The following is a 24735-nucleotide window of genomic DNA, read 5'->3' as shown; positions in this document are numbered from 1 at the left end:
CCGCAGCGCGCCGGCAGCGGCGGCCATTGGAGGGTGAACCAACAGCAAAAGGAAGACCTTTCTCTCTGTCTCTCTCTCTCACTGTCCACTCTGCCTGTCAAAAAAAAAAAAAAAAAAAAAAAATATTGTAGAAGAGCAATTCTGACCTCAGGTGAATCTGTGAAAACAATGGACTACGAACTGGATGAGATTTTTGGACTATCTGTGGATGTCTTAATTATCTAGCTGCTCTCAACAAAGATGAAAATCAGAAGGTAGGGACCAAGGACAGGGAAGAAATTATCTAAGATAGACAACAATAATTTTACATGTGGAAAAAGCCCAAGGAACCGAACAAAACAACACACATGGGATAGACAGGTGAGAGTCTGTACCTGGGCAGAGAAGCCTGGGCGGGTGCTAGGGGTCCAAGTTGGGGCTGTTCCCTGGGTGGGGTTGGAGTGACGGGAAATCTGGGCCAACATCTGCCCTGCAGAAGCCGATGCCTGGACGATAGTTACAGGAGGGGCCAGGCCACTATTCCTAGAAGTGAACAAATAGTGAAGTCACTTATTAAAATAGATTTACCACAGGAGCTTGGAACAAAGGACAATCTAGTGCTACCCCTGGATCCCCTTGACTTCCTTGGTGTTAAGGGAAAATCGATAACAGATTTTGGAAAAGACAAGAAAGACTGCGAACATACACTGAACAGGACACACAGAGATGGAACTAGAACATGGAAATAGGAGAGGTGCAAAGAAACAGGAGGTCCTAAAAGCTCCACCACTTTGTCTGAAAAGACCAGAGAAAGCAAGGGGAGAATAAAACTTGGATTCAGCAACTGAATACCTCTGTGCCCTGTCAAGCAGCACACGTACATGGGGCTCACCTGAAATTCTCTGCCGGCCGGGGGTTAGGAGGGAATGTGTTGCCCTGGGAGAATAGCTGTTGGGTGGCAGGGACAGTGCTGGAGGAGATGCCTTTACTCTGATCTGTGGACCAAAAGGAGTTGCGGGAGGGCCGGTCAAGGGGCTGTAGTGTATGAGTTCACCAAGTTCCTACTCACTCATGAGGTGTTATGATTGAGTGGAATATGTTGGAAGGTTACTGACTGGGCAGCAGCAGGCCCATCAGTAAGTGATCTAAATGAGATTTTAAGAGGAGAATGAGGAAGAAAATACCTGCATTGATGTTGGAATACATTTCTGAAAATCTTGGATCTCTATCTTGGGCAAATAGACTATCTGACTTCTCAAGGGGCTTGCCATGTTCTGGCCCTGTAGTTGCAACAGGCTGAACAGAAATCTGTGGAACACAATGATAAAAATGATCATTAAAGGTTTAATATGGCAATCCAATACCCTCAAATTCATACAAAATGCACACACATTCTAACTGGCACTGGAGGAAATTCTTAAGCTTACTGTACTCTTCAGGGAAGAAAACAGATACTCACCTGGGAATGATTATAGTTGGTCAGTCCATCTCTTCCTGGAACCATGTCCAGTTCTGTTTGCTGCTGCTGCCTATTTGTTAAAGACCAGTGTGAGAGAGGAGAGAAATGAGGGAAAAAAGATTTTAAAGAACAATCTGGGGAACAGGCCTTAAAAACATAAATCTAACAAAAAAAAAAGGGGGGGAGGATTGCAGCTGGCTATTCTCTAGGCTAGTAATGGCTCAAGAGATAATTCTTCCACTTCTTCTTACCTGGGGGCCAGCTGCCCTGAGCCCACCTCCAGGGGTAAGTTAGCTGTAGGACCTAGCTGTGGCCTCTGGATTGGGTTAGACAGCGTAGGCCGTGGTTCCTGACTTGAGTTTCTGGGAAAACAAAATAAAGAGGACAAATATAAAAAGAAAAAAAAATTTGAACAAAAAGCTCTGCTGATTCATCTGTAGGTAGGGCAATCACTAATAAATCAACTTTAAGGTTTAATTCTACAGGTAAATTAGGACTTCAGTTTCAGCAAATAATTCACATTATGGACAATGTGGTATAAGACACTATGTCCACAGGCACGAGGGTTCATTTCTTTGGGTTCTAACTCTTAGATAATCAATACCTGTTAGTTGTGGATGTGTATATATTCTTAGTGTTTTTAAATAGTACAAGCAAAAAATTGAAAATATATGCACTAAAACATTTTAATAAAGATTTTATTTATTTATTTGAGAGGTAGAGTTATAGACAGTGAGAGGGAGAGACAGAGAGAAAGGTCTTCCTTCTACTGGTTCACTCCCTAAATGGTCCCAACAGCTGGAGCTATGCTGATCCAAAGCCAGGAGACAGGTGCTTCTCCCTGGTCTCTCATGTGGGTGCAGGGGCCCAAGCACTTGGGCCATCTGCTACTGCTTTCCCAGGCCACAGCAGAGATCTGGATTAGAAGAGGAGCAGAAAGGACTAGAACCGGCGCCCATATGGGATGCTGGCACCGCAGGCAGAGGATTAACCAGCGCCGGCCCCTGCACTAAAACATTAACACAGACTATCTGGTGTACGAGAATTTTATCTTTCCCCCTATACTTTTGAATACTTTCTAAATTTTAGATAAAGAAAATATTTTCAAAAATTATTAAAAGACAATTAAAATTAATCATGGTTGGGGAGATTATGTGTAAAAGTAGGCAGAGCCATTATTTCCAGAAACTTGAATCCTTAAAAGAACTTAAAAACTTCAAAATTTAAACATAATGGAAACAAAATGATGGTTGTTGTGTAACATAAAAATACAAAAAGAGACAAGAACAAAATCTACCATGACCATGACTATAAGCTTGAGGCCTAAATTAATAAAAATTACTAACTCAATTCATGAATTTTACTGTTAATTAAACTTTATAAGCTTTAAAACTTGGATTTCACTGACTAACCACTGTCATCAAGTCTTATTCACACATGCTAATTATCTGTATTCCAATATTCAAGAGCTACACTCAATGCCAATTTTACAGTAGATGAAATGGTAAGGAAGTAATCTGACAACTGATACCCACTAGGATGGCTACAGTAAAAAAAGAGAGACAATAATAAGTGTTTACAGGATGCTGAAAAACCACAGCCTCCTACAGTGCTGAAGAGACAGCTTTAAAGAACCACTTGTCAGTTCTTCAAAGAGTAAAATAGAGAGGGCCAGCACTGTGGTATAGGAAGTTAAGCCTCTGCCTGTAGCGCTGGCATCCCATATGGGCGCCAGTTCAAATCCCGGCTGCTTTTTTTTCCCACTTCCAATCCAGCTCTCTGATAATGATTTAGGAATGTAGCAGAAGATGGCCCAAGTGCATAAGCCCCTATACCTATGTGGGAGACCTGGTAGAAGCTCCTGCCTACTGGCTTCAGATTGGCCCAGCTCTGGCTGTTGCAGCCATCTAGGGAGTGAACCAACGGATGGAAGACCTTCTCTGTCTGTAACTTACAGAGAGAGGGAGAGACAGAGAGAAAGATCTATCTGTTGGTTCACTCCCCAAATGGCTGCAATAGCAGGAGCTGGGCTGATCCGAAGCCAAGAGCCAGAAGCTTCTTCAGGGTCTCCCACGTGGGTGCAGGGGCCCAAGCACTTGGGCCATCTTCTACTGCTTTCCCAGGCCACAGCAGAGAGCTGGATTGGAAAAGGAGCAGCCAGGACACGAACCAGTGCCCATATGGGATGCCAGTGCCACAGGCAGAGGCTTAGCCTACTATGCCATAGCATTGGACTAATAAATAAATCTAAAAAACAAACAAACAAAAAAGAGTAAAATAGGGTTATCATTTGACTCAGAAATTCCACTCCTGGGTAAAGAGAACAGAAGACAATGAAAATGTGCATTCATGTAAAAACTAGCACAGGAACACTCACAGCAGCACTTTTTATTAAAAAAAAAATTAAAGATCTAACTGGCTTTTATTTTTTTTTTTCAAAGGCAGAAAGAGAAAGATCTCCTATCTGCTGGTTCACTCCCCAAGTGAACAGCCTGGACAGGACCAGTCTGGGAGCCCAGAAATCAATCTGGGTCTCCACATGGGTAGCAGGGCATTGTTTGTTAAAATCTCTTTCTACCTCGTTCAACTAGCCCAAATCCTGTGAGAATCTGAATAATGAGAAACTTCCAACTCTAAATGTTTCCCAATGGAAAAGCAGAAAAGAAGACAGCTTGGTTAGAAAAGAAGCAGACTTGGCCCATGAAAAAATCCCAACACTGGAAAAGGACTGCAAGGTACATACTTCACATTGGTGTTGGTGCAGATGATGTACTCAATTTCATCTGAGTAAGGGTTCTGGAAAGTAAAGGAGCTGGTTCGCGTCCAGAGCCACTCTCGGTTCTTAGACCGGAACCGGAACATGACAGACAGCACCTGGCCTTTTAACTTCACCACCTGAAAAGGTTTTCATACCATCAGTCGAACTCAAAGAAAACTTTCCTTAGAAAATTAAATAAACTTTCTACAACTGTAAAACGCTTATGTCATTGTCCTTGAAACACCAATCTTTTTTCAATGTTAAAACAACACAAAAGAGTAAAAAATAAGTCACTAAATCTTTTTTCTAGGAATCCAAAACTTTCTGACCATTCCAGTCAAAATCAAACAACAACAACAATCATTTGGAGGAGGGAAAAGATTATTTCCCTACTGCTCCTAAAAGCCTACTAAAGATACTTTACAAATCCATACCCAAAATTTAACTTTAATGACAGTGGATTCAGCTTTCCCTGCAAACATGAGAATTTCTGTTTTCACAGTATCCATAGAGGCTTACCTAAGCTGGCTTTAGTCTTGTTTTCTTTTGTTTTGTAAAAGTAAGTAATTTTAGATGATTTGAGCTTCTAGTCTCAAGAATTGAATATAATCTTTTGATACACCCTTGCAATAAAAAAAGGATTAACAGCTAATATTTATTTTCTAATTATCATGTACCAAGAACTGGACTATGTGCTTTATATGCATTATCTATTTAATCTTCCCAACAATCCTCTGAATGTAAGTACTATTATTATATACACTGTGTATCTGCAAGGATACTACTGAGACTTAAAGAAACTATTTACCTTGTCCTATATAAAGTAAGAGCTGCTATCTAAAGCTAAGTCTTTTAAAGTCACCAAATATTGCTTGTTGCCCCGTGCCTTCAGGCTGCCCGCTCTCTGCCTTCCTGCCTGCATGCTTGCTGTACGTGACTGCTCTCTGCTTGGTATGGACCCGACTTAGCCTCTAGACTTCTCTTTCTCCCCTAAATAAAACCCTCATTCTCTTGTGCATTTCACCCACTGAATAAAATCCTTAGAAACTTAAAAAAAAAAAATCCAACGTGGACACCCCATGAGGCATAGGGGAGCACAGGGCCCTGTCCGATGATGTACAGTCCCTTCCCAAGCCGCTGGAGAGGAAGCTGGGCCTTGAGTCTGCACTTGCATATTCCTACAGCTTCTCAGAGTCCTGTGGATAAAGACTGGGCAGACAAACCATGCAGGAAACAGCTGCCTGGAACATTCAGTCTGAGGAAGACTTCCTCCTATTTGTCTCATTGCATTGATAAATTATTTTGTTCTTGCAGAATTCTCTTAGGATTCCAAACAACTTGTTCGGGGAGAGAACAGAAGCCACACTTGACTTTTGGGCATCAGCTCCTTTATTTAGCAAGAGTTGGTAAAGAATTTCTTTAAAAAACAGCACATTTTAAAGATTTTCTGGATTCATGAGGTTTTGGAGTTTTTTAGAGAACCAATGTATTTCTGATGTAAAATGCTTACAGCTCTAAAGAAATTATATTTATTTATTGTGAACTGAAATAAAGATGACTTTGGAAAAAAAAAAACTTAAAAAGTCACCATATATTTTCAGGGCAAGGGCCTGAAAATTACAAGTAAGTTAGCATACAATTCACTCTCAACTATCTACCAAAGAACTCTGTGAAGTGAGTTTCTCTACAATAATCTACAGCTCAACAAAGAAAACAATAGCTTGAATATTTTAAAGATAGCTCCTATGGTACAGTTGGTTAAGCACAAGACAGTAAGTAGGCAGAGCCAAACAGAAATACCATGGATGTTATCCATAGTCTCAAACTACTGATCTAGTTTTTACAGGTCAAGTATTAAAAGCATAAAAGTATAGTGCCTGCCACAGTGGTCAATTAATCAGAGGTCAGTAAACAGTTGTAGCATGAATGTCATAAATAAAAATATTTATTTTAGTCCAAACCAGGAACAAAAGTTACCTGCTGGAAGCTGTCTCTTAGAAGCTGCTGATCTTCAGGGTGACAAAATTCTACAATATTCTTTCCTAGGAGTTCCTAAAAAGGAAAAAATAAGAGTAAGGTTTATATTTGTATGATCATCTAATTTTCTTGGACCATTAGCTGCAGACTTGAGTTTTACTACTTCTGTTTTTATCCTAAGATTATAGTTAATTGTGAAGAGAAATAACAGGCTGATGCTGTGGCATAGCAGGCTAAGCCTCCACTTGTGACACCAGCATCCCATTTGGGCGTCAGTTTGTATCTCAGCTGCTCCTCTTCTGATCTGGCTCTCTGCTTATGGCCTGGGAAACCAGAGGAAAATGGTTCAAGTGCTTGGGCCCCTCCACCTTCGTGGGAGGTCTGGAAGAAGGTTCTGGCTCCTGGCTTCAGCCAGGCCCAGCTCCTGCTATTGTGGCCATTTGGGGAGTAAACCAGTGGATGGAAGAACTTTCTGTCTCTCCTCTCTCTGTCTGTAACCCTACCTCTCAAATAAATAAAATCTTATAGAAAAAAAAAAAAAGAAAGAAAGAAAGAAAAAGAAAAGATGGAATCTCCTAAACTAGCTTCCAGGATATATTCCCTTATCAGAATATTATTCATTTATTTTAATTGCATATAACCAATTTTAGGTATAATTTTTTTTAAAGATTTTATTTATTTACTTGAAAGGTAGAGTTACAGAGAGAGGGAGAAACAGAGAGAAAGGTCTTTAATCTGCTGTTTCACTCCCCAAATGGCCACAACAGCCAGAGCTGGGCCAATCCAAAGCCAGGAGCCAGGAGCTTCGTTCAGGTCTCCCTCATGGGTGCAGGGGCCCAAGCACTTGGGCCATCTTTTATTGCCTTCCCAGGCCATAGCAGAAAGCTGGATTGGAAGAGGAGCAGCTGGGACTACAATTATCACCCATATGGGATGCCAGTGCCACAGGTAGAGGTTTAGCCCACTACGTCAAAGTGCCAGCTCCAATTTTTTAGGTATAATTTACATTTACAGTTCATTTACCATAAGTACACAATTTCATGACTTCCAGTAAATTTACAGTGTGACCATTACCAAAATTTAGTTTTAAAACATGTTCTCAGGGCTGGCATCGTAGCGCAGTGGTAAAGCTGCCGCTTGCGACGCCAGCATCCTATATGGGCACCAGTTCAAGTCCTGGCTGCTCCACTTCCAATCCAGCTTCCCTGCTGATGTGCCTGGAAAAGCAAAAGAAGATGGTCCAAGTACCTGGGCTCCTGCCACTCGGAGGAAGCTCCTGGCTCCTGGCTTTGGACTCACCCAGCTCTGGCTGTTTTGACCATCTGGGGAGTGGACCAGCAGATGGAAGATCTCTGTCTTTCCCCAACCTCTCTGTAATTCTGACTTTCAAATAAATAATAAATCTTAACCAAAAAAAATGTTCATTGCCTCAGAAAGTTCCGTTGTGCTCATATGAAGTCAATCCTTACTCTAAGCTGCCACTGATCTGCTTTTTGCCTCTTTAGTTTTGTCTTTCCTAGAAATTTTATATATACTGTGCTACCTTTTGGGTCTTACTTCTTTAATTTAGCATGTTTTTGAAGTTCATGCATCAATAGTTTTCTCTACTGCTTTGCTCAGCAGCACTTTAAAATGAACTTTACACAGCCTACATTCATTCATAAAATGTTAATAGATATGTAGATTGTTTCTACTTTTTGGCTATTACAAGTAATAGAGCTTTGAATATTTGTGTACAGATTTTTGTGTGAACAGGTTTTCACTTCTCTTAGGTATGGGTAGATACCCAGGAGTGGAACTGCTTGGCTGTGAGTACAATTTTAACTTTCATGAAACTGCCAAAATATTTTGTATAGTAGCTGTACCACTTTACATGTCTGTCAATGATTTAGGAGGATTCTATTCTTGTTAAAACTTCCTGATTACAGTGACTGTATTACACAGTGACATTTCGTTGTGATTTTAATCTTCACTTTCCTGATGCCTCATGATATTGAACATCTCTTTATACACCATTCCTATTTCTTCTGTAGTGAAATGTCAAATCCTGTGACCTTTTTTAATGGCTATTTGTTTTAATTAGTTATAAGAGTTACATATTCTAGATAAAAACTCTTTCTTATAGGTATGATTTGTAAATAGTTTCTCCAAGTTTGCATCTGGTCTTTTCATTTTCTTAATAATATCCTTTTTAGAGGACAAATGTTAACTGATAAAATCCAATTTATCAGTTTTCCTCTTTTGTGAACCATGATGTTAGCATCATATAAGAAACCTCTGCCTATCTCAAGATCACAAAGATTCTCTCTTTGAAGTTTATTTTAATTTTAGCTCCTACATATTTAAGCCTTTGAATTGATTTTGTGTATGGTGTGAGATAAGGTCTAAGTCCTTTTCTTTTTTGCATCTAGATATCTAATTGTTTTACCACTACTTGTTAGAAAGACTTTTTCCCCATTTAAGCATGTTGGCAACTTTGATGAAAATCAGTTGCCCATAAATATGAGAACAGAATCTATTCTGATTTATTGATTTATGTATCTGTGTTTATACTACCACAACACTGTCCTGGTAATAACTGTTTAATAGGAAATGTTGAATCAGACAGTATCAATTCAATTCTGTTATTTGTTTTCAAAATCTCTTTCTTACTGACCTCTTTACAAAGTCACTGCCAAACGTTCCCTTGGTCTTGATAGTTTTGAAAATCTATATAACAAGTCAATTCAAGGATAGTTAATTTGTCACCTGAATGAGTAAATTATGATAGGTGCTAATCTTGCATATTTTATGTGTTACTATTTACTTGGGTATGTACATGAATTATCAAAAAGTGACCATACAAGTATAACTAATTAAAATGTATCATTATCTGTATTCATATCAGTAACAGAAAACAAATACACATCTGTACCTACTGCTCCCACCTGACTTCACAAACATTATTTCTGTAGATGGGATATCAGCCTTGGCAGGAAGCTAAAAATAAATTTAGGTATTGACCGAATAGTATCATTTTCTCTGAACTGGGGCTGCTATGTTTTTGCTATCTCTGGTATTACATGATTTTGTAATCTCAACACAGCAAGGGAAAACAGAGGCCTAAGTATTAGTAATATAATTAATAGCTCCAGCTCCTCACCTGTGGCTGATAGCCAACAGTAGCCACACAGCGGTGATCCACAAAAGTGAATATCCCCTCAATGTTGTGTCGGGAGATGAACTCTGTTGGTTGACAAACATTACTCATGTCTGTACAGTTGGGAGAACTAGTTACCTGAGAGTGAAGATATAAAATGAGGTAAAATGACAACATTCTTTTTTCTTGTTGTTCTATGAAAATACTTTAATGCTTATATATATATATATATATACACACATATACACAAATATATATGTACATATATATACATATATATGGAAATTTCACATATATAGTTTTATTAGCATAATGATACTTCCCACTCTGCCCTCCCTCACTCATTCTCACCCTCTCTACTCCCTCCTTCCCATTGTTCTTTGAATTTCCACAGTGACACACCTTCAGTTTTCTTTATAATCATAAGCTTAACCCTCCATTAAATAAAGAATTCAACAGTGACTAGCACTGTGGCATAGTAGGTTAAGCCTCTGCCTGCTACACTGCCATCCCATATGGGTGCCAGTTTGTGTCCCAGTTGCTCCTCTTCTAATCCAGCTCTCTGCTATGGCCTGGGAAAGCAGCGGAAGTTAGTCTAAGTGCTTGGGCCCGAGTACCCACACAGGTGACATGGAAGAAGCTTCTTGCTCCTGTCTTCAGACTGGCTCAGTTCTGGCCATTGCAGCCATTTGGGGAGTGAACCAGCAGATGAAGATCTTTGTCTGTCTATCCCTCTCTCTATAACTCTGACTCTCAAATAAGTAAATAAATCTTAAAAAAAAAAATAATTCAACAAGTACTAAGTAGAAAAACCACTATTCCTCTAGAGTACAGACAAGGGCTATAAACACTAATCCAATCTCAAAATGTCAATTTCGCTCATACACATTACTTTTTTTGTACTCTTTGTATTAATACCACAAATCAGGGAAAACATATGGTATCTGTCTTTTGGGGACTGGCTTATTTCACTAAGCATAATGGTCTCCATTTGCATCCATTTTGTTGCAAAAGACAGGATGGAAAATGATAGAATAGTATTCTATCACATATATACACCATAATTTCTTCATCCAGTTGCCAATTTATGGACATGTGAGTTGATTCCATGAAAATGATACCATTCTTTATAGATGTATTCCCCCATCTACTCATCATCAGTGCATAGACAAAGAAAATGCCAGTTTTAAGAACTTCCCAACTTCCATGTATCATCCAAAGGAAAATTGACATCACATTCAGAGAGGTCATGAGAGCTGGCATGACTCCCATATGCTTCACCAAATTAAAAAAGTAAGGGGAAAAAAATGAATTCAACTCAAAACTCACCTACTGCTAGGGCAGGCATATTTGGCCTAGCAGTTAAGATGCCCATGTTCCCTATCAGGGTTCCTGGGTTCACTATCCAGTTCTCCTAACTCTAGTTTCTCGCTAATACAGACCCTGGATTGATGGCTCAAGTGACTGGATTCCTGCCATTCATATGGGAGACACGGACTAAGTTCCTGGATCCTTGCTTCAGCCCCAGATATGGATCATTATGGACATCTGGGGAGTGAAGCATCCTTTGGGAGTATCTGTCTCTCAAATAAGTAAGTAATATTAAAACAACAACATGTTGCTGCCACTTGGGATGCCCACATCACATACTGGAGAGTGCCTGGGATACAGCAGATGATGGCTCAGGTGTTTGGGTTCCTACTACTCACATAGGAAATCCAGATGGAGTTCCAGGCTCCTTGGCTTTCACCTGGCTCAGCCTCAGCTGTTGTGGCCATTTGAGGAAAGAATCAGTGGATAAAGGACTTATCTCTCTGTTACTCCCTGACACTCCGTCTTTCAAAATAAATAATTTTTTTAAAAATCTGCTTTCACCTGCTTAGGCTGTGCTCACTACCCAGATCAAAAAATCATTAAGGTCCAACTAACCAAGAAACTTATCTATACTTGTGAGAAGAATCAAGCTAATTCCACCTCTCTATTGTCAGTCATGTAATGATATAATGAAAAGGATATTTCTTCTTTCGCATAGAGACAAAGGAAATTCATCAGAAATAGAAAATTCAATATTATAAAGCTAAACACAAGAAAGATAAGGGGAAAAGATCTCCCCCTCATCCCCCGCAATATTCCAACTTATGCTAAACTCAAGATTACCAACATTTACTATGAATGTCATATTCCTTCAAATTTTTGGAGTCTTACAGAATTCTTTACTTGTATTCAGAGAATGAAAGAAAATTAACCTGAACAAGTCCTGAAGATTTTTTCTAACTTAAAAGGGATGTAAATGTAGAAAATTCACACTTGCCTGCAATCTACCAATGGCCACTAGACAAAACTTGCTTCCCTGGCCAGCCTCTGGGTCATCATCCGGGAGGGAAACACCTTCAGGAAGGTGAGGTTAAAAAGTTTAATTGAACTCTCAGACTCAAATGTTTTGCATGAGAGAATGATAAATGAGAATGTTAAAAATAAAGGTACAATTACATAAAATTTACTATATGTGCTACTCATGATATAAAATATATACATAAATTCATATATTTCAGCCATATTAACTATAATAAATTAAAGACTATAAGGCTCACTCGAGGTATTCCAAACACTATGCTAGCTAAATCAAACACATGTGAAGCAGCCCCTCTGTGACCAGAGAACAGATGTCTTGCCCAACCTGTGATCTGAAGTAAGCAAACAACCAAAAATGAATTTATGCCAAACACTAAGAGTTACTTGTGTCCCTTGGAAAAGAGAAAAATAATATTTTACATGGGAAAGTGAAGAAGAATGTAATTCTTCCTTATTCTTTGCATAGCTATTTTATTTTTATTCACAAAAATAGTACTTCTGTTGATAGCTACACAAAAGAAGTAAAGATCTTATGTACCTTAAACTATGTTTTATGCAATACAAAGATCACAAAGTTCAGATGTCATTACCTCATTCCTTAAAATATTTTCCTTAATTATATTAACTTCCACTTATTGGTATTTTTTTGTATTAGTATTTATTGATGGCTACCATATATGAGGTACTGGGCTGGATGCTTTCCTTACACTAAATCTAATCCTCATAATAACCCTCTATGGAATGTATTCTCTCCAAAGTACAGATGAGAAGTTTATAAAAGTCAAGCAACTTATCCTAGGTTATATCACTAATAAATAGCAATAATAATAGCAATGCCAGGAATCAAACCCAGGTTTTTCCAAATCCAAAGTTGAATGTCTTTTCTAAACATAAAACCTTGCTGCCTGTTTTTTTTTTTTTTTTCCTTAGTTTCTGTCTTACCCAAATCCTTAATTCACAGTGACACCCAACTAGCAGGGAAGTAAAAAGTTTCTAAGGCTTGCAAACTCTTAAAAGTCAATTAAGCCGGCGCTGCTGCTCACTAGGCTAATCCTCCGCCTTGCGGCACCAGCACACCGGGTTCTAGTCCCGGTCGGGGTGCCGGTTCTGTCCCGGTTGCCCCTCTTCCAGGCCAGCTCTCTGCTGTGGCCCGGGAAGGCAGTGGAGGATGGCCCAAGTGCTTGGGCCCTGCACCCCATGGGAGACCAGGGTAAGTACCTGGCTCCTGCCATCGGATCAGCGCGGTGAGCCGGCCACAGCGCGCCAGCCGTGGCGGCCATTGGAGGGTGAACCAACGGCAAAGGAAGACCTTTCTCTCTGTCTCTCTCTCTCACTGTCCACTCTGCTTGTCCAAAAAAAAAAGTCAATTAAAAAGCTGATTCCCCCACCAAGGCTGGCGCCATGGCATAGTGGGTAAAGCCGCCGACTGCAGTACCGGCATCCCACAAGGGCACCAGTTCGAGTTCCAGTTGCTCCACTTCCGATCTAGCTCTCTGCTATTGCCTGGGAAAGTAGTAGAAGATGGCCCAAGTCCTTGAGCCCCTGCACCTGTGTGGGAGACCTGGAAGAGGCTCCTGGCTCCTGCCTTCAGATCAGCACAGCTCCAGCTGATGCAGCCATCTGGGGAGTGAACCAGTGGATGGAAGACATCTCTCTCTCTCTCCCTTCCTCCCTCCCTCCCTCCCTCTCCCTCTCCCTGCCTCTGCCTCTCTGTAACTTTGCCTTTCAAATATATAAATAAATCTTTTTAAAAAAAAAACTGATCCCAGCCAGCACCGCGGCTCAATAGGCTAATCCTCTACCTAGCGGCGCCGGCACACTGGGTTCTAGTCCAGGTCGGGGCACCAGATTCTTTCCCGGTTGCCCCTCTTCCAGGCCAGCTCTCTGCTGTGGCCCGGGAAGGCAGTGGAGGATGGCCCAAGTGCTTGGGCCCTGCACCCCATGGGAGACCAGGAGAAGCACCTGGCTCCTGCCTTCAGATCAGCGCGGTGCACCGGCCGCAGCGCGCCAGCTGTGGCGGCCATTGGAGGGTGAACCAACGGCAAAAGGAAGACCTTTCTCTCTGTCTCTCTCTCACTATCCACTCTGCCTGTCAAAAAAAAACAAAAAACAAAAAACAAAAACAAAAAACAAAAAAACAAACAAAAAAAAACCAAACTGATCCCAGCAAAAAACACCTTTCTTATAATCTCTGTGACCTCAAGTTCTAATAAAGCTAATCAGCTTAAAACTTCATTTAAGGCCCTTGCAGAGAGCATCTCCTTCTAATTACTACAATCAAACCATTTTCACCATTTCCCTCAAAGTTTTGTAACTAATTTAGAAAGACTTCTCAAGTGAATAATCCCAATGATTTTTAGTAACCACTGCTTAAAAGCATAGGTATTCAGTATATATAATTATGATTTTGTACATTTAAAAACTATGCTGTGACACAGCCATTAGTGAGACATTTTCAAATCTGAGTATATCATCTCCCCAAGTGGAATACAAGCTCAATAGTGTATGTGAAGGGGTCTGCTGTTTCTTTCAGGTTCCATCCAAGTACATTTCATACACCAAACACATAATAAATATAACTTTCTTAGACTTGGCGAGGAACCAAACGCACCGAAAAGAATCACCATCCAACTTTCCTACCTGCTGGGGGCCAGGCCTTGATATAGCCTGTGCAGTGCACCACCACGAAGTGAGGTTCTCCATCTTTCACAGAGCCAAGTCCATTCCTAGAAGAGTGGTATCAGTCAGAAGAAAAATCATACCTAGAAATTTCTTAAAGGACAATGCTGGCTTGGGAACTTCAACTTCAGAGTCTTGGTTTTTGAAAGTAGGACAATCAGTGCTGGGACCTCTCCCACCCGAAAGTAACCACCATAATTTCAACCATTACCAAAGGAAAACAACTGAAAAGAACTACAGCACAAGGAAAAGCAGGCAAAACAGTAAGTAAACTTCCTTTAACAGGAAAACAAGAAAAACTTTAGAAGTTCAGAAAAATACTGCCAGAAAAAAGTACCTAGGAGGCGAGGGAAGAGGGTGAGGACTACGAAAGGAAGTATTACAGTAAGTCAGGTGAGAAAGTTATGCTCTGTTGGGTCTTTGGTTACCCCTTTGGTTTTCACTGCTTAGGACTTCACCTGCATCTGTTCCTCACAAAGCTCAGTCTATTCATGGAGACTGGGTCCACGGAGCTATTGCCACACCTGTTTCAATGAGCAGAGAGATGCAAAGCAGTCAGCTTGCACAATGAAAGAACCTTTTTTTTTTTTTTTTTTTTTTTTTGACAGGCAGAGTTAGACAGTGAGAGAGAAGAGAGAAAGGTCTTCCTTCCGTTGGTTCACCCCAATGGCCGCTAAGGCTGGCACGCTGTGCCGATCCAAAGCCAGGAGCCAGGTGCTTCCTCCTGGTCTCCTGAAAGAACCTTCTTTAGTGAAGTACGGTAACAGGCTTTAAATGCATCTTGACACAGAAAATTGGTAACAATGCTCCTAACACCAAGGAGGGATAATGGAAGTCACATTTGGTACTTCAAAAATATAACTGTTCTAAAATTTGAAGTAAAAAATATTCTATATGCTCTCCAAATGCAAAGATTCTCTATATCAGGAGTTGGCAAACTTTGTAAAGGACTAGAGTGTAAATATTTTCAGCTTTGTAGATCATACAGTCTAGTCTATTGTAACTAGGCAATTCTGGCAGTATAGCATAAAATCAGCAAAGACAATATATAGGCAAATGGGCATGGCTAGTTCCAATAAAACTTTCTTACAAATGAAGGGCAGTGGCTTGTTAATTCAGGCTATTTATCTTCTCTTGCCTATGTCTTTGCATTGGCCATGGCCATATGTTGGAATGGTCCCTTCAACTCAACTTTCTCTCTTTCATTTCTTTTTTTTTTCTTTTAAAGTTTTATTTGTTTATTTGAAAGTCAGAACCACACAGAGAGAGAAAAAAAGGCAGAGAGGTCGGTCTTCCATCCACTGGTTCACTCCCCAACTGGCTGCAAAGGCTGGAGCTGCGCCTATCCGAAGCCAGGAGCCAGGAGCTTCTTCCAGGTCTCCCACATGGGTACAGGGCCCCACGGGCTTGGGCCATCTTCCAACCCTTTCCCAGGCCACAAGCAGGGAGCTGGTTTGGAAGTGGAGCAGCTGGGACTCAAACCAGCGCCCATATGGGATGCCAGGACTGCAGGCAGCGGCTTTACTTGCTACGCCACAGCACCCACCCCCTCTTTCATTTCTTTAAAATAACAACAGTAGATAAAACTTCTACTGTTTAATATATGCCATGCTCTGTTCTAAATATCTTCACATATATTAATTCATCTAATCCTCATAACTTTGTGAGTTTAGTATCAGTATTACTTCCAACATTAGATGATAAAATCAAAGCACAAAGTAGGCTTGTAATCTGACCAAGATTTCAGAAGATATATGAAGCTAAGAATTAAAAACCACAGAATACTATGGACTAAAACTAACTCCAGCAGACTGAGTCCAGAGGCTATTGCAAACCATTAAGCCTTGGGGTCGGTGCTGTGCCGTAGTGGGTTAAGCCGCCGCCTGCATTGCTGACATTCTATATGAGTTTTGAGTCCTGGCTGCTCTACTTCTGATCCAGCTCTCTGCTATGGCTTGGGAAAGCAATAGAAGATGGCCCAACTCTGGGCCCCTGTACCTGTGAGGGAGACCTGGAAGAAGCTCCTGGCTCCTGGCTTCAGATCAGCACAGCTCCTGCTGTTGTGGCCAACTGGGGAGTGAACTAGCAGATGGAAGACCTCTCTCTCTCTGCCTCTCCTCTCATTATGTAACTCTTTCAAATAAATAAATAAATCTTTAGGGGCAGGTGCCATGGCGCAGTAGGTTAATACTCCTCCTGTAGCGCCAGCATCCCATATGAGCACCGGTTCGAGTCCCGGCTGCTCCTCTTCCAGTCCAGCTCTCTGCTGTGGCCTGGGAAAACAGTAAAAGATGGCCCAAGTGCTTGGGCCCCTGTACCCGCATAGGAGACCAGGAAGAAGCATCTGGCTCCTGGCTTTGCATCAGTGTAGCTCCAGTTGTTGTGGCCATTTGGGGAATGAACCAACAGAAGGAAGACCTTTGTCTCTGTCTCTCCCTCTCACTGTAACTTTACCTCTCAGATAAATAAATATAAATAAATAAATCTTAAAAATAAAAAAAGAAACCATTAAGCCACATAATACTCAATGTTACACCTTTCCCGGAAAACCTTCCTTAATCTGATCATTTCTAATAGGTATACTCCCAGTATTTATGTACATGTTTACATATATATAAACAATGTATATGTTCAATGACAAGTTCCATTGTAGAACCTGAACTTATTTTGTAACTTGAAGAGATGTTTCAGCTAGCTATATAGAAAGAACTATCATTCTTTCTACAAAATCCTAAAATGCATAACGTATATTTATAAACTCTAAATACTATCTGAAAGACACAAAAAAATTTCAAAACCAAATAATGCAGAAATGGTCTCAGTATATGGATGTGCCTTGTGATGCAATGGGAACAAAATATAGGTTCTGGAGCCAGACTACTATGGATTAAAATAAAATCCCTTTATGAGATACTATCTGTTGTAACCTTGAGAAGTTAATTTCTCTGCATCTTTTTTTTTTTTTTTTTTTTTTTTTTTGACAGGCAGAGTGGACAGTGAGAGAGAGAGACAGAGAGAGAAAGGTCTTCCTTTTGCCGTTGGTTCACCCTCCAATGGCCGCCGTTGCAGCCGGCGCACCGCGCTGATCCGATGGCAGGAGCCAGGAGCCAGGTGCTTTTCCTGGTCTCCCATGGGGTGCAGGGCCCAAGCACCTGGGCCATCCTCCACTGCACTTCCTGGCCATAGCAGAGAGCTGGCCTGGAAGAGGGGCAACCGGGACAGAATCCGGCGCCCCAACCGGGACTAGAACCCGGTGTGCCGGCGCCGCAAGGTGGAGGATTAGCCTATTGAGCCACGGCGCCGGCTCTCTGCATCTTTTTTTTCATCAGCAAAATAGTAACCATGAATCTTATGCTCTAGGGCAGTTTGGGGATGAAATAAAGCATGTATCACAGTGTTTCACACAGTAATTGTTCAGTAAATGTTGACTCCCTTAACAAAGATTTTATTCGTGTTACAACCCACTTAGGTCTTCACAGTTAAATTTAAAATCTAGGAGGGCCAGTGTTGTGGCATGGTGGGTTAACCCTCCACCTGCGATGCATCCCATATGAGTACTGCTTCAACTTCAAGCTGTCCCACTTCTGGGCCAACTCCCTGCTAATGTGCCTGGGAAAGCATTGGAAGATGGCCCAGGTCCTTGGGCCCCTACTATCTATGTAAGAGACCCAGACGGAGCTCCGCCTCCTGGCTTCAACCTGGCTCAGCCCCAACCACTGCAGCCACTTAGGGAGTGAACCAGTGAATGGAAGATATCTCTTTCTCTCTCTGGGTCTTCCTCTCAATATGTAACTCTGTCTTTCAAACAAATAAATAAATCTTACAAAAAAAACTAACTGAAACTTTGATTTAAAACTTTAACTCCACTGACAGAAACAAAACGCTCAGTTCTTGATTATTTCTATGCCAAACGATAATCCTCAGCCTGACACTCACCTCATTCGGCAAATAAAGGATCTTCTTGAGCCCATACACATCCTCATGGAAGACTGCTGACCTTCCTTTTTCACTGTTCCAGTCTTTAGATCCAGGATACGCCCTGAAGAAGAACGTGAACACCAGTTTGAAATGCATTCTTCTGAGTAGGAAAGAGGGTGATACCAGAGGCAAAAATAAGCATCATATTCGCGCCCCCTTGATCTCCTTCCTTATGACAGAATAAGCCAAGCATGAAATACTTCAATTTTCATCAATGAGTCTCACTGTAAGTCCAAAGGCAGCACTGAAAATAACTTTATGCAGAGGAAGGTAGGAGTGGAATGTGTAGTGGAAAGCAGCAAGAGGCAAAGCTATATTCTTGTGCCTGATTATTTATACACATGAGTACAATGAGTACAGACACACACACACACATTGAATGTCATCAATTTAAAAACAAGTAATTTTATATGCTACAGAAACACACATCTGTCTCAAACCAAAACTGTTTCTCTTCTTTATTAAACAGAAACAAACAGCAAGCTTTTAGGGAAATGGAAAACTAAAACCAAAAAGCAAAGCAAACCAAATGCATAAAAACATAAAAGAAGGGAAAACTAAAGACCAACATTAATAACCATCCTGGAATGCTCGCTTTGGCAGCAATAGAAACAATAGAATAGAAGCAATAGGAACAATTCCGAACAATAGAACCATATTGGAATTTCTTGCATTTTAATTATCAATTTTTATTTGTTTCCACTTAAAAACTTTTCCTAGAGTTGCTCAGAACCAGATGTGACTTTTTTCCCCCTAGACAAATGATGGCAAAAAGAACAAAAGCTTTAAAGTGGGAGGAAGGAGGAACAGAGCAATAACAAATACCTTGTATACAGACGAATAAGCACTCCCATTTGAAATAAAATTTTGTTACCACAGAATCTAGCATAAAGACAAGCTCAAGAGGGTAGAAAACAAGACTACTATCCAAATGATTCTTTTAGTATAACAGAAAAAAAAAAAACCTGTCGTAGGTTTGGATTTTATGGTTTCCTTTATATGATATTAACATAATAAACTTTCAAATTAACATTATCACTAATGAAACACTTTCTAAGGACTAGCTACAAACTAGATAATCTGCATGTGAATAAAAAGAACTGATATTAATTAAGGGGAAAATTCTAGAAACCTTGCCACAGTCAAGAAACCAATTTAAAGAGCTAAAATATCCCTTTACACTTCAGGAAAAGAAGGACTTCCCACTCATTCCCCATCCACATAACTCTCACCTGTCAGGGCATTTTCTGAAGTGGAAAGCTGTTCACGAAGTTTATCCACATCATCTGGGTGCACCTGATCATAAAGTGTGCTGCCAAACCATTCAGACTGTGGCTGGTTCAAAACAGGAGTAACTGAATCAGAGACATATACCACTCGTCCTGTTTCACATGAGACAATAAACAGAAAGCCATCTGCTGCCTCCAAGATCAAATGTTTCAGTTCCTGCCCAAGGAAAAGAAATAAAAGTTAATACTGAAATCTGAAAAAACAAATATTCCTACTCACGCCATATGTATTTTTCCATAAGCAACTGTGGGTCATGCTTGATTCACTGCCAGATTTCTACCCTAAATGTAACCTTCATTGACAAGAAAGTTATTGCCAATAGATATTTCCTCAATTTCTCTACGTCACTAATTACCTCTTCCTGTTTCTCTCAGTATTCAAAAAGAATAATAAAAAAGCTTACTACTAACAACCACAGACTCCTTCATCCCAATCTTTCTGGTCTCTTTTTTTAGCTCTTGCTGAACAAATATTCCCACTTTATCTTTTTTTGCCCTCAGATCTTAAACATGATCAAATTTTCTCAATTCTATACAAATCTTCCCTCAACTAAGCTCAACTCATCTCTACTTTTCAGTGCCAATTTTATACTAAGAATGTTATACTCACTGGTTCTATTATCTTACTTTTCAATTATATCTAAATTGTACTGCAATCCTCACTCCAAATCACTGCATTTTTTTTTTAAGGAACTTGTGAATGTTCTCCTAAGTGCCAGTTAGAGTCCCCTTCCTGGGTCTTCTTTATTCAACCTTCCTACAGACTCTAACACTGCCATCCATTCTATTCTTTAAATTGTACTTTTACTTAGTTCCAATGAGACCACACATTTGTTTCCTCCCCTGATTCAGGTTCCTCTTTGTTCAAGGCTTCGTTAAATGTAGATATTTCCAAGGTTCTTATTTTAAGTTCTGTTCTCATATAATAGTTTCTTTCTGGGAAATAATATCTACTCTTCCCTTCTTCTAATATCTTCTAATATCTACCTTCCCAGATGTGTATCCGCCTAGTTTTCTTTTTAAGCTTATACTTTCAGACCTGAGTGTGAAGAGTCTGTTAAACATTCCCAAATAGATATTATCCCAGCAATGCAATGTTAATATCTCAAATCCCCAATCATTATTTCCCTGCACAAAAAACAATACTGTACTCTTCTAGAACTCCTTTTGATTAACAGCATCCTCCCAGGCTAGAAACCTCAACATCTAACTTCTCCCCCTCACATTCTAGTGACAGTTTAACGCCCTACTTTTTCTTCACTGTCATCATCACCAAGACTGATGCCAAGACTGATGAAGTGGTCTTGCTGCTTTTACTCCCTCCATCCATCCTTTGCTACCAGATCTAATCTATTTTGATGGCTTGCTTCCCATTGCCTAAAAAACTGAAATCTAAATAACACCAAAACATTCTATCATTGGATCCAGACAACCTTCCTATTATTGCCTAAGCATGCTAAACTACCACTTGACTTTCCTTGAATAACCCAATTACTTTTGTACTTCTAAGTTTCTGCTTAACTGATTTCCCAAATCTATATTACTTCCAAATTCCTCAATTTTCCACATGTGTATTTCTATAGGACTTATTACTACACCTCTATTACAGAAATGGTTCTTCATTGTTTTATTTACATGTCTGTTTCTACCAATGACTAGTTCATCATTTTTTATATTATTGAAGGCATAAAACACTTGGTTTCTCTACCCGGAGTGTGTTGAATCAATAACTGTGTGTGTACTATCAGAGCAAATTAAAATAACAAACACAGCTATAAAATCTGTACTATATGTGTTTTAAAATAGATATCTTATTTAGACTATCCTATTTAGAAATAAAATAGACTATCATATTTAGAGATAGTTCAAGTCCTGGCTGCTCCCTTTCTGATCCAACTGTATGCTAATACAGCTGGGAAAGCAGTAAAGATGGCTTAGGTCCTTGGGCACTCTACCCGTGTGGGAGACAAAGATGGACTTCAAGCCTCCTGGATTCGGCCCGAGCCCTAGCTGTTGCAGCTATCTGGGGCTTGAACAAGCAGATACATATATCTCTTTCTAACTCTCTCCATGTCTGTCTGTATGTCGGCCTCTATTGTCTTTCAAATAAACAAATACATCTTTTAAAAAATTTAAAAATAAAGACAAAATAGCAGCATTTTAGGTAAACTGTTTTCTTCATTAAATTTTCTGTATTTCCCAAATTTTCCCACAATGTTTTATTTTTAATAATCAAAAAAGAAGCACAGTACTCTGAAAAAAACTTCCCTAACCACTTTCACTCAAGTCTGGCCACTCCATTAACTTTAGCCATCCCGCAACTATGTATCTATTCCCACAGAAATTATTAATTTGAAAAGTATTCGTTCTCTATCTTTTCTTCTCATATTTCACTTGCATGTGTATTCTGTCACTCACATATTTATATTCAGATTGAGTTTGAAAGGCAGAAAGTGTCTGCCTCAGCCAGCGCCGTGGCTCACTAGGCTAATCCTCCGCCTGTGGTGCTGGTACTCCAGGTTCTAGTCCCAGTTGCAGTACCAGATTCTGTCCCGGTTGCTCCTCTTCCAGTCCAGCTCTCTGCTGTGGCCCGGGAGGGCAGTGGAGGATGGCCCAAGTGCATGGGCCCTGCACCCCATGGGAGACCAGGGGGAAGCACCTGGCTCCTGGCTTCGGATTGGCGCAGCGCCGGCTGTAGCGGTCATTTGGGGAGTGAACCAACGGAGGGAAGAACTTTGTCTCTGTCTGTCTCTCTCTCATTATCTAACCTTGCCTGTCAAAAAAAAAAAAAAAAGAAAAAAAAGAAAGAGTCTACCTCCTCTATTTCTCTCACGGTGCACTGAATGTGACAGAGCACATCTCTGAACAATGGTGGTCTCTGAGACTTCTTCTATCACTAAATCTAGAAACTGCTTTCAGGAATTAAAAACAGATTCATCGTCTATAACCCTAAACGCAAGGAAGAGGACTTATTCCATTGGTGTGGTAATCCCTCTGTGATTCCACTACTGTTCTTCAACCCTATTGTATTTGTAAGTTAAGTTCCAAAATATCTATCAGCTTGCTAAACAGTTTTCAAAACTCTTCTCTGCTTCTCACTGTACCAAGTCACTTAATGCTATGGGCCAAGGGTTGAAACTCGTTTCCTCATGACCTAAGCTCTTCCTGAAGAGCTGAATTGTTGTCAACAAAAAAATCAAAACTTGCAACAGATTCACCCAGATTCTAGACTCTTAGGTTTTAAGCCCCAGAGACCTGATCAGTGAGGAAAGACGGCTTATAGGAGCCATCAGTGGACGTGTTGCCAGTTCCCCGTAATGACTTCATGTGAGAAACTGCCATGCGTAAGATGGTTAGTTTGTCTGGTTTCCGAGCCAGGGCACTACAGGTGGGTACCATGTCTGACAACTCTGTGATGTAAGCTGTCATCTTGTTCCGCCGTCGCCTTTCAATTTCACTATGATTTTCCCTGTATAAAAGAGAGAGAAGTCCCATCCAGGTAGTCACATCTGGTCATTTGGTAGCAAGAAGAATGAAATGGATACCAAGTAGGCTGTTGAACAATGTGATATTTTGATTTAATGATGCTTAAGTCTCAGAAGTTAAAATAAGGGTTTGCCAACCTCATGCAGAGCAAGCATAGAACAGAAACTAATAAGGCAGGCAGAACAAACAGATAACAAATTTCCTCCATGACCTGGAAACTTCAGTTACTATGAACATTACCATTTTTTCAGAAAAAAAGATGTTTTATGAAACAATAGTACTTTAAAATGTTGATTTAATTAAATTTCTAAAGGACAAATAATCTCAATTTGGTTGACTACACGTTTAATAGCTCAATTGTTTAGGCTAGAAAATAAAACAACCAATTTTTGCAAACTCAAGTATGTTGCTTAATAGCTGATAAAAGAGCTGATAGTATAGATTTTGTTGATTCATAAAATGTTGCTTTGTTGTTAAGCTTATCTCATAACATTAGAAGGCAGAACTGCAAAGTTTTGAAGATTTATTTGTACCACAAATGCACAAAGTCCTACTGTCTTTATGTGAATGTAGTGCCAATGCACTAAACTTAAGGTACTGTAAAACACTACCCACTGGGGCAAGTGCTGTGGCATAGCGGGTAAAACCACTGTCTGTGGTGCCGGCACCCCATGTGGGCACCAGTTTGCGTCCGACTGCTCCACTTCCAATCCAGCTCAGGTGGCAACTACAGGTGGCAGCTTTTCCTCCTATGCCCCAAGGATCTTATTTAAACAAAAGTTCTTTGTCAAAAGCGGAGAGGGATGATTAATCTAATACACATGTCTTTTTTTTTGAGAAAAGCTAACAGGTCAAGTGTTAAGTGACTTTTCCTAGGGCTGACATCATTCCCAATGCAATGATTTCCTCACATTATTCCAAATCAGTTTTCTATAGGGAAAAGTATTTGGGGTTGGTGCTGCAGCACAGTGGGTTAAAGCCTGGCCTGCAGCACTGGCATCCCATATGGGTGCTGGTTCGAGTCCCAGCTGTTCCACTTCTGATCTAGCTCCCTGCTAATATGCCTGAGAAATCAGAGGAGGATGACCCCAAGGCCTTGGGCACCTGTACCCACATGGGAGACCCAGAAGAAGCTCCTGGTTTCAGATTGGCTCAGCTCCAGCCATTGCAGCCATTTGGGGAGTGAACCAGTGGATGGAAGACCTCTCTCTCTGCGTGTAACTCATGTTTTTCAAATAAATAAAATAAATCTTAAAAAAAAAAAAAAGAGGAAAGTATTAGTAGGAGACATGAGTTGAAACAGCAGCAAAATGAGTTTGTGGCCCAGCTTAAAGACATAAATGATAGATAAAGGGGAAAAAAAAACACTAAAAACAGGTTTGGTATTAATGAATTAGTTCCTACTAAAGTATCCCAAATCACAAAGACTAGAAAACATAGAAACTTGGGCACATTTCTTGCATAATATTCCTATGTTATGGACAAAAGTCTCCAAAGAAAATTCTAATGGTGCCATATGTAGCTACTTTGTCTAGGACACACAATTCTACTCTAGCTTAAAGCCTCAATCTTCCTTGTATCTGACAGGTTTCTGACACTAAAGTCCAGAAATCAGATCTTTTAAACAGCCACATCAAGG

At 40.3% G+C, this 24735-nt stretch overlaps 1 protein-coding gene and 1 pseudogene across 10 annotated transcripts in view; one reads left to right on the top strand and one right to left on the bottom strand.

Moving 5' to 3' along the window:
- ARNT (aryl hydrocarbon receptor nuclear translocator) overlaps window positions 1–24735 on the bottom strand; it is a 68794-nt gene that overhangs the window by 7948 nt on the left and 36111 nt on the right. For 9 of the 10 annotated variants that reach the window (XM_051856017.3, XM_070076647.2, XM_051856009.3 and 6 more), the window contains 14 exons: window positions 22866–23079; window positions 19554–19767; window positions 18280–18382; window positions 14802–14867; window positions 14305–14390; window positions 11624–11700; window positions 9316–9450; window positions 6174–6248; window positions 4182–4333; window positions 1690–1800; window positions 1439–1508; window positions 1164–1287; window positions 872–974; window positions 375–522 (listed from right to left, as the gene is read on the bottom strand). In XM_051856017.3, coding sequence (XP_051711977.1) covers window positions 375–522; window positions 872–974; window positions 1164–1287; window positions 1439–1508; window positions 1690–1800; window positions 4182–4333; window positions 6174–6248; window positions 9316–9450; window positions 11624–11700; window positions 14305–14390; window positions 14802–14867; window positions 18280–18382; window positions 19554–19767; window positions 22866–23079 — 1678 coding nt within the window. 10 annotated transcript variants of the gene reach the window in all.
- LOC127493812 (small nucleolar RNA SNORA73 family) lies at window positions 5260–5435 on the top strand (annotated as a pseudogene).

The sequence above is a fragment of the Oryctolagus cuniculus genome, chromosome 7 (assembly GCF_051225735.1).
Source record: "Oryctolagus cuniculus isolate XC-2025 breed Fujian yellow rabbit chromosome 7, ASM5122573v1, whole genome shotgun sequence".
NCBI classification, from domain to species: domain Eukaryota; kingdom Metazoa; phylum Chordata; class Mammalia; order Lagomorpha; family Leporidae; genus Oryctolagus; species Oryctolagus cuniculus.
The sequence above is the reverse complement of the archived record's forward strand: the minus strand, read 5'-3'. Positions and strand labels throughout refer to the sequence as shown.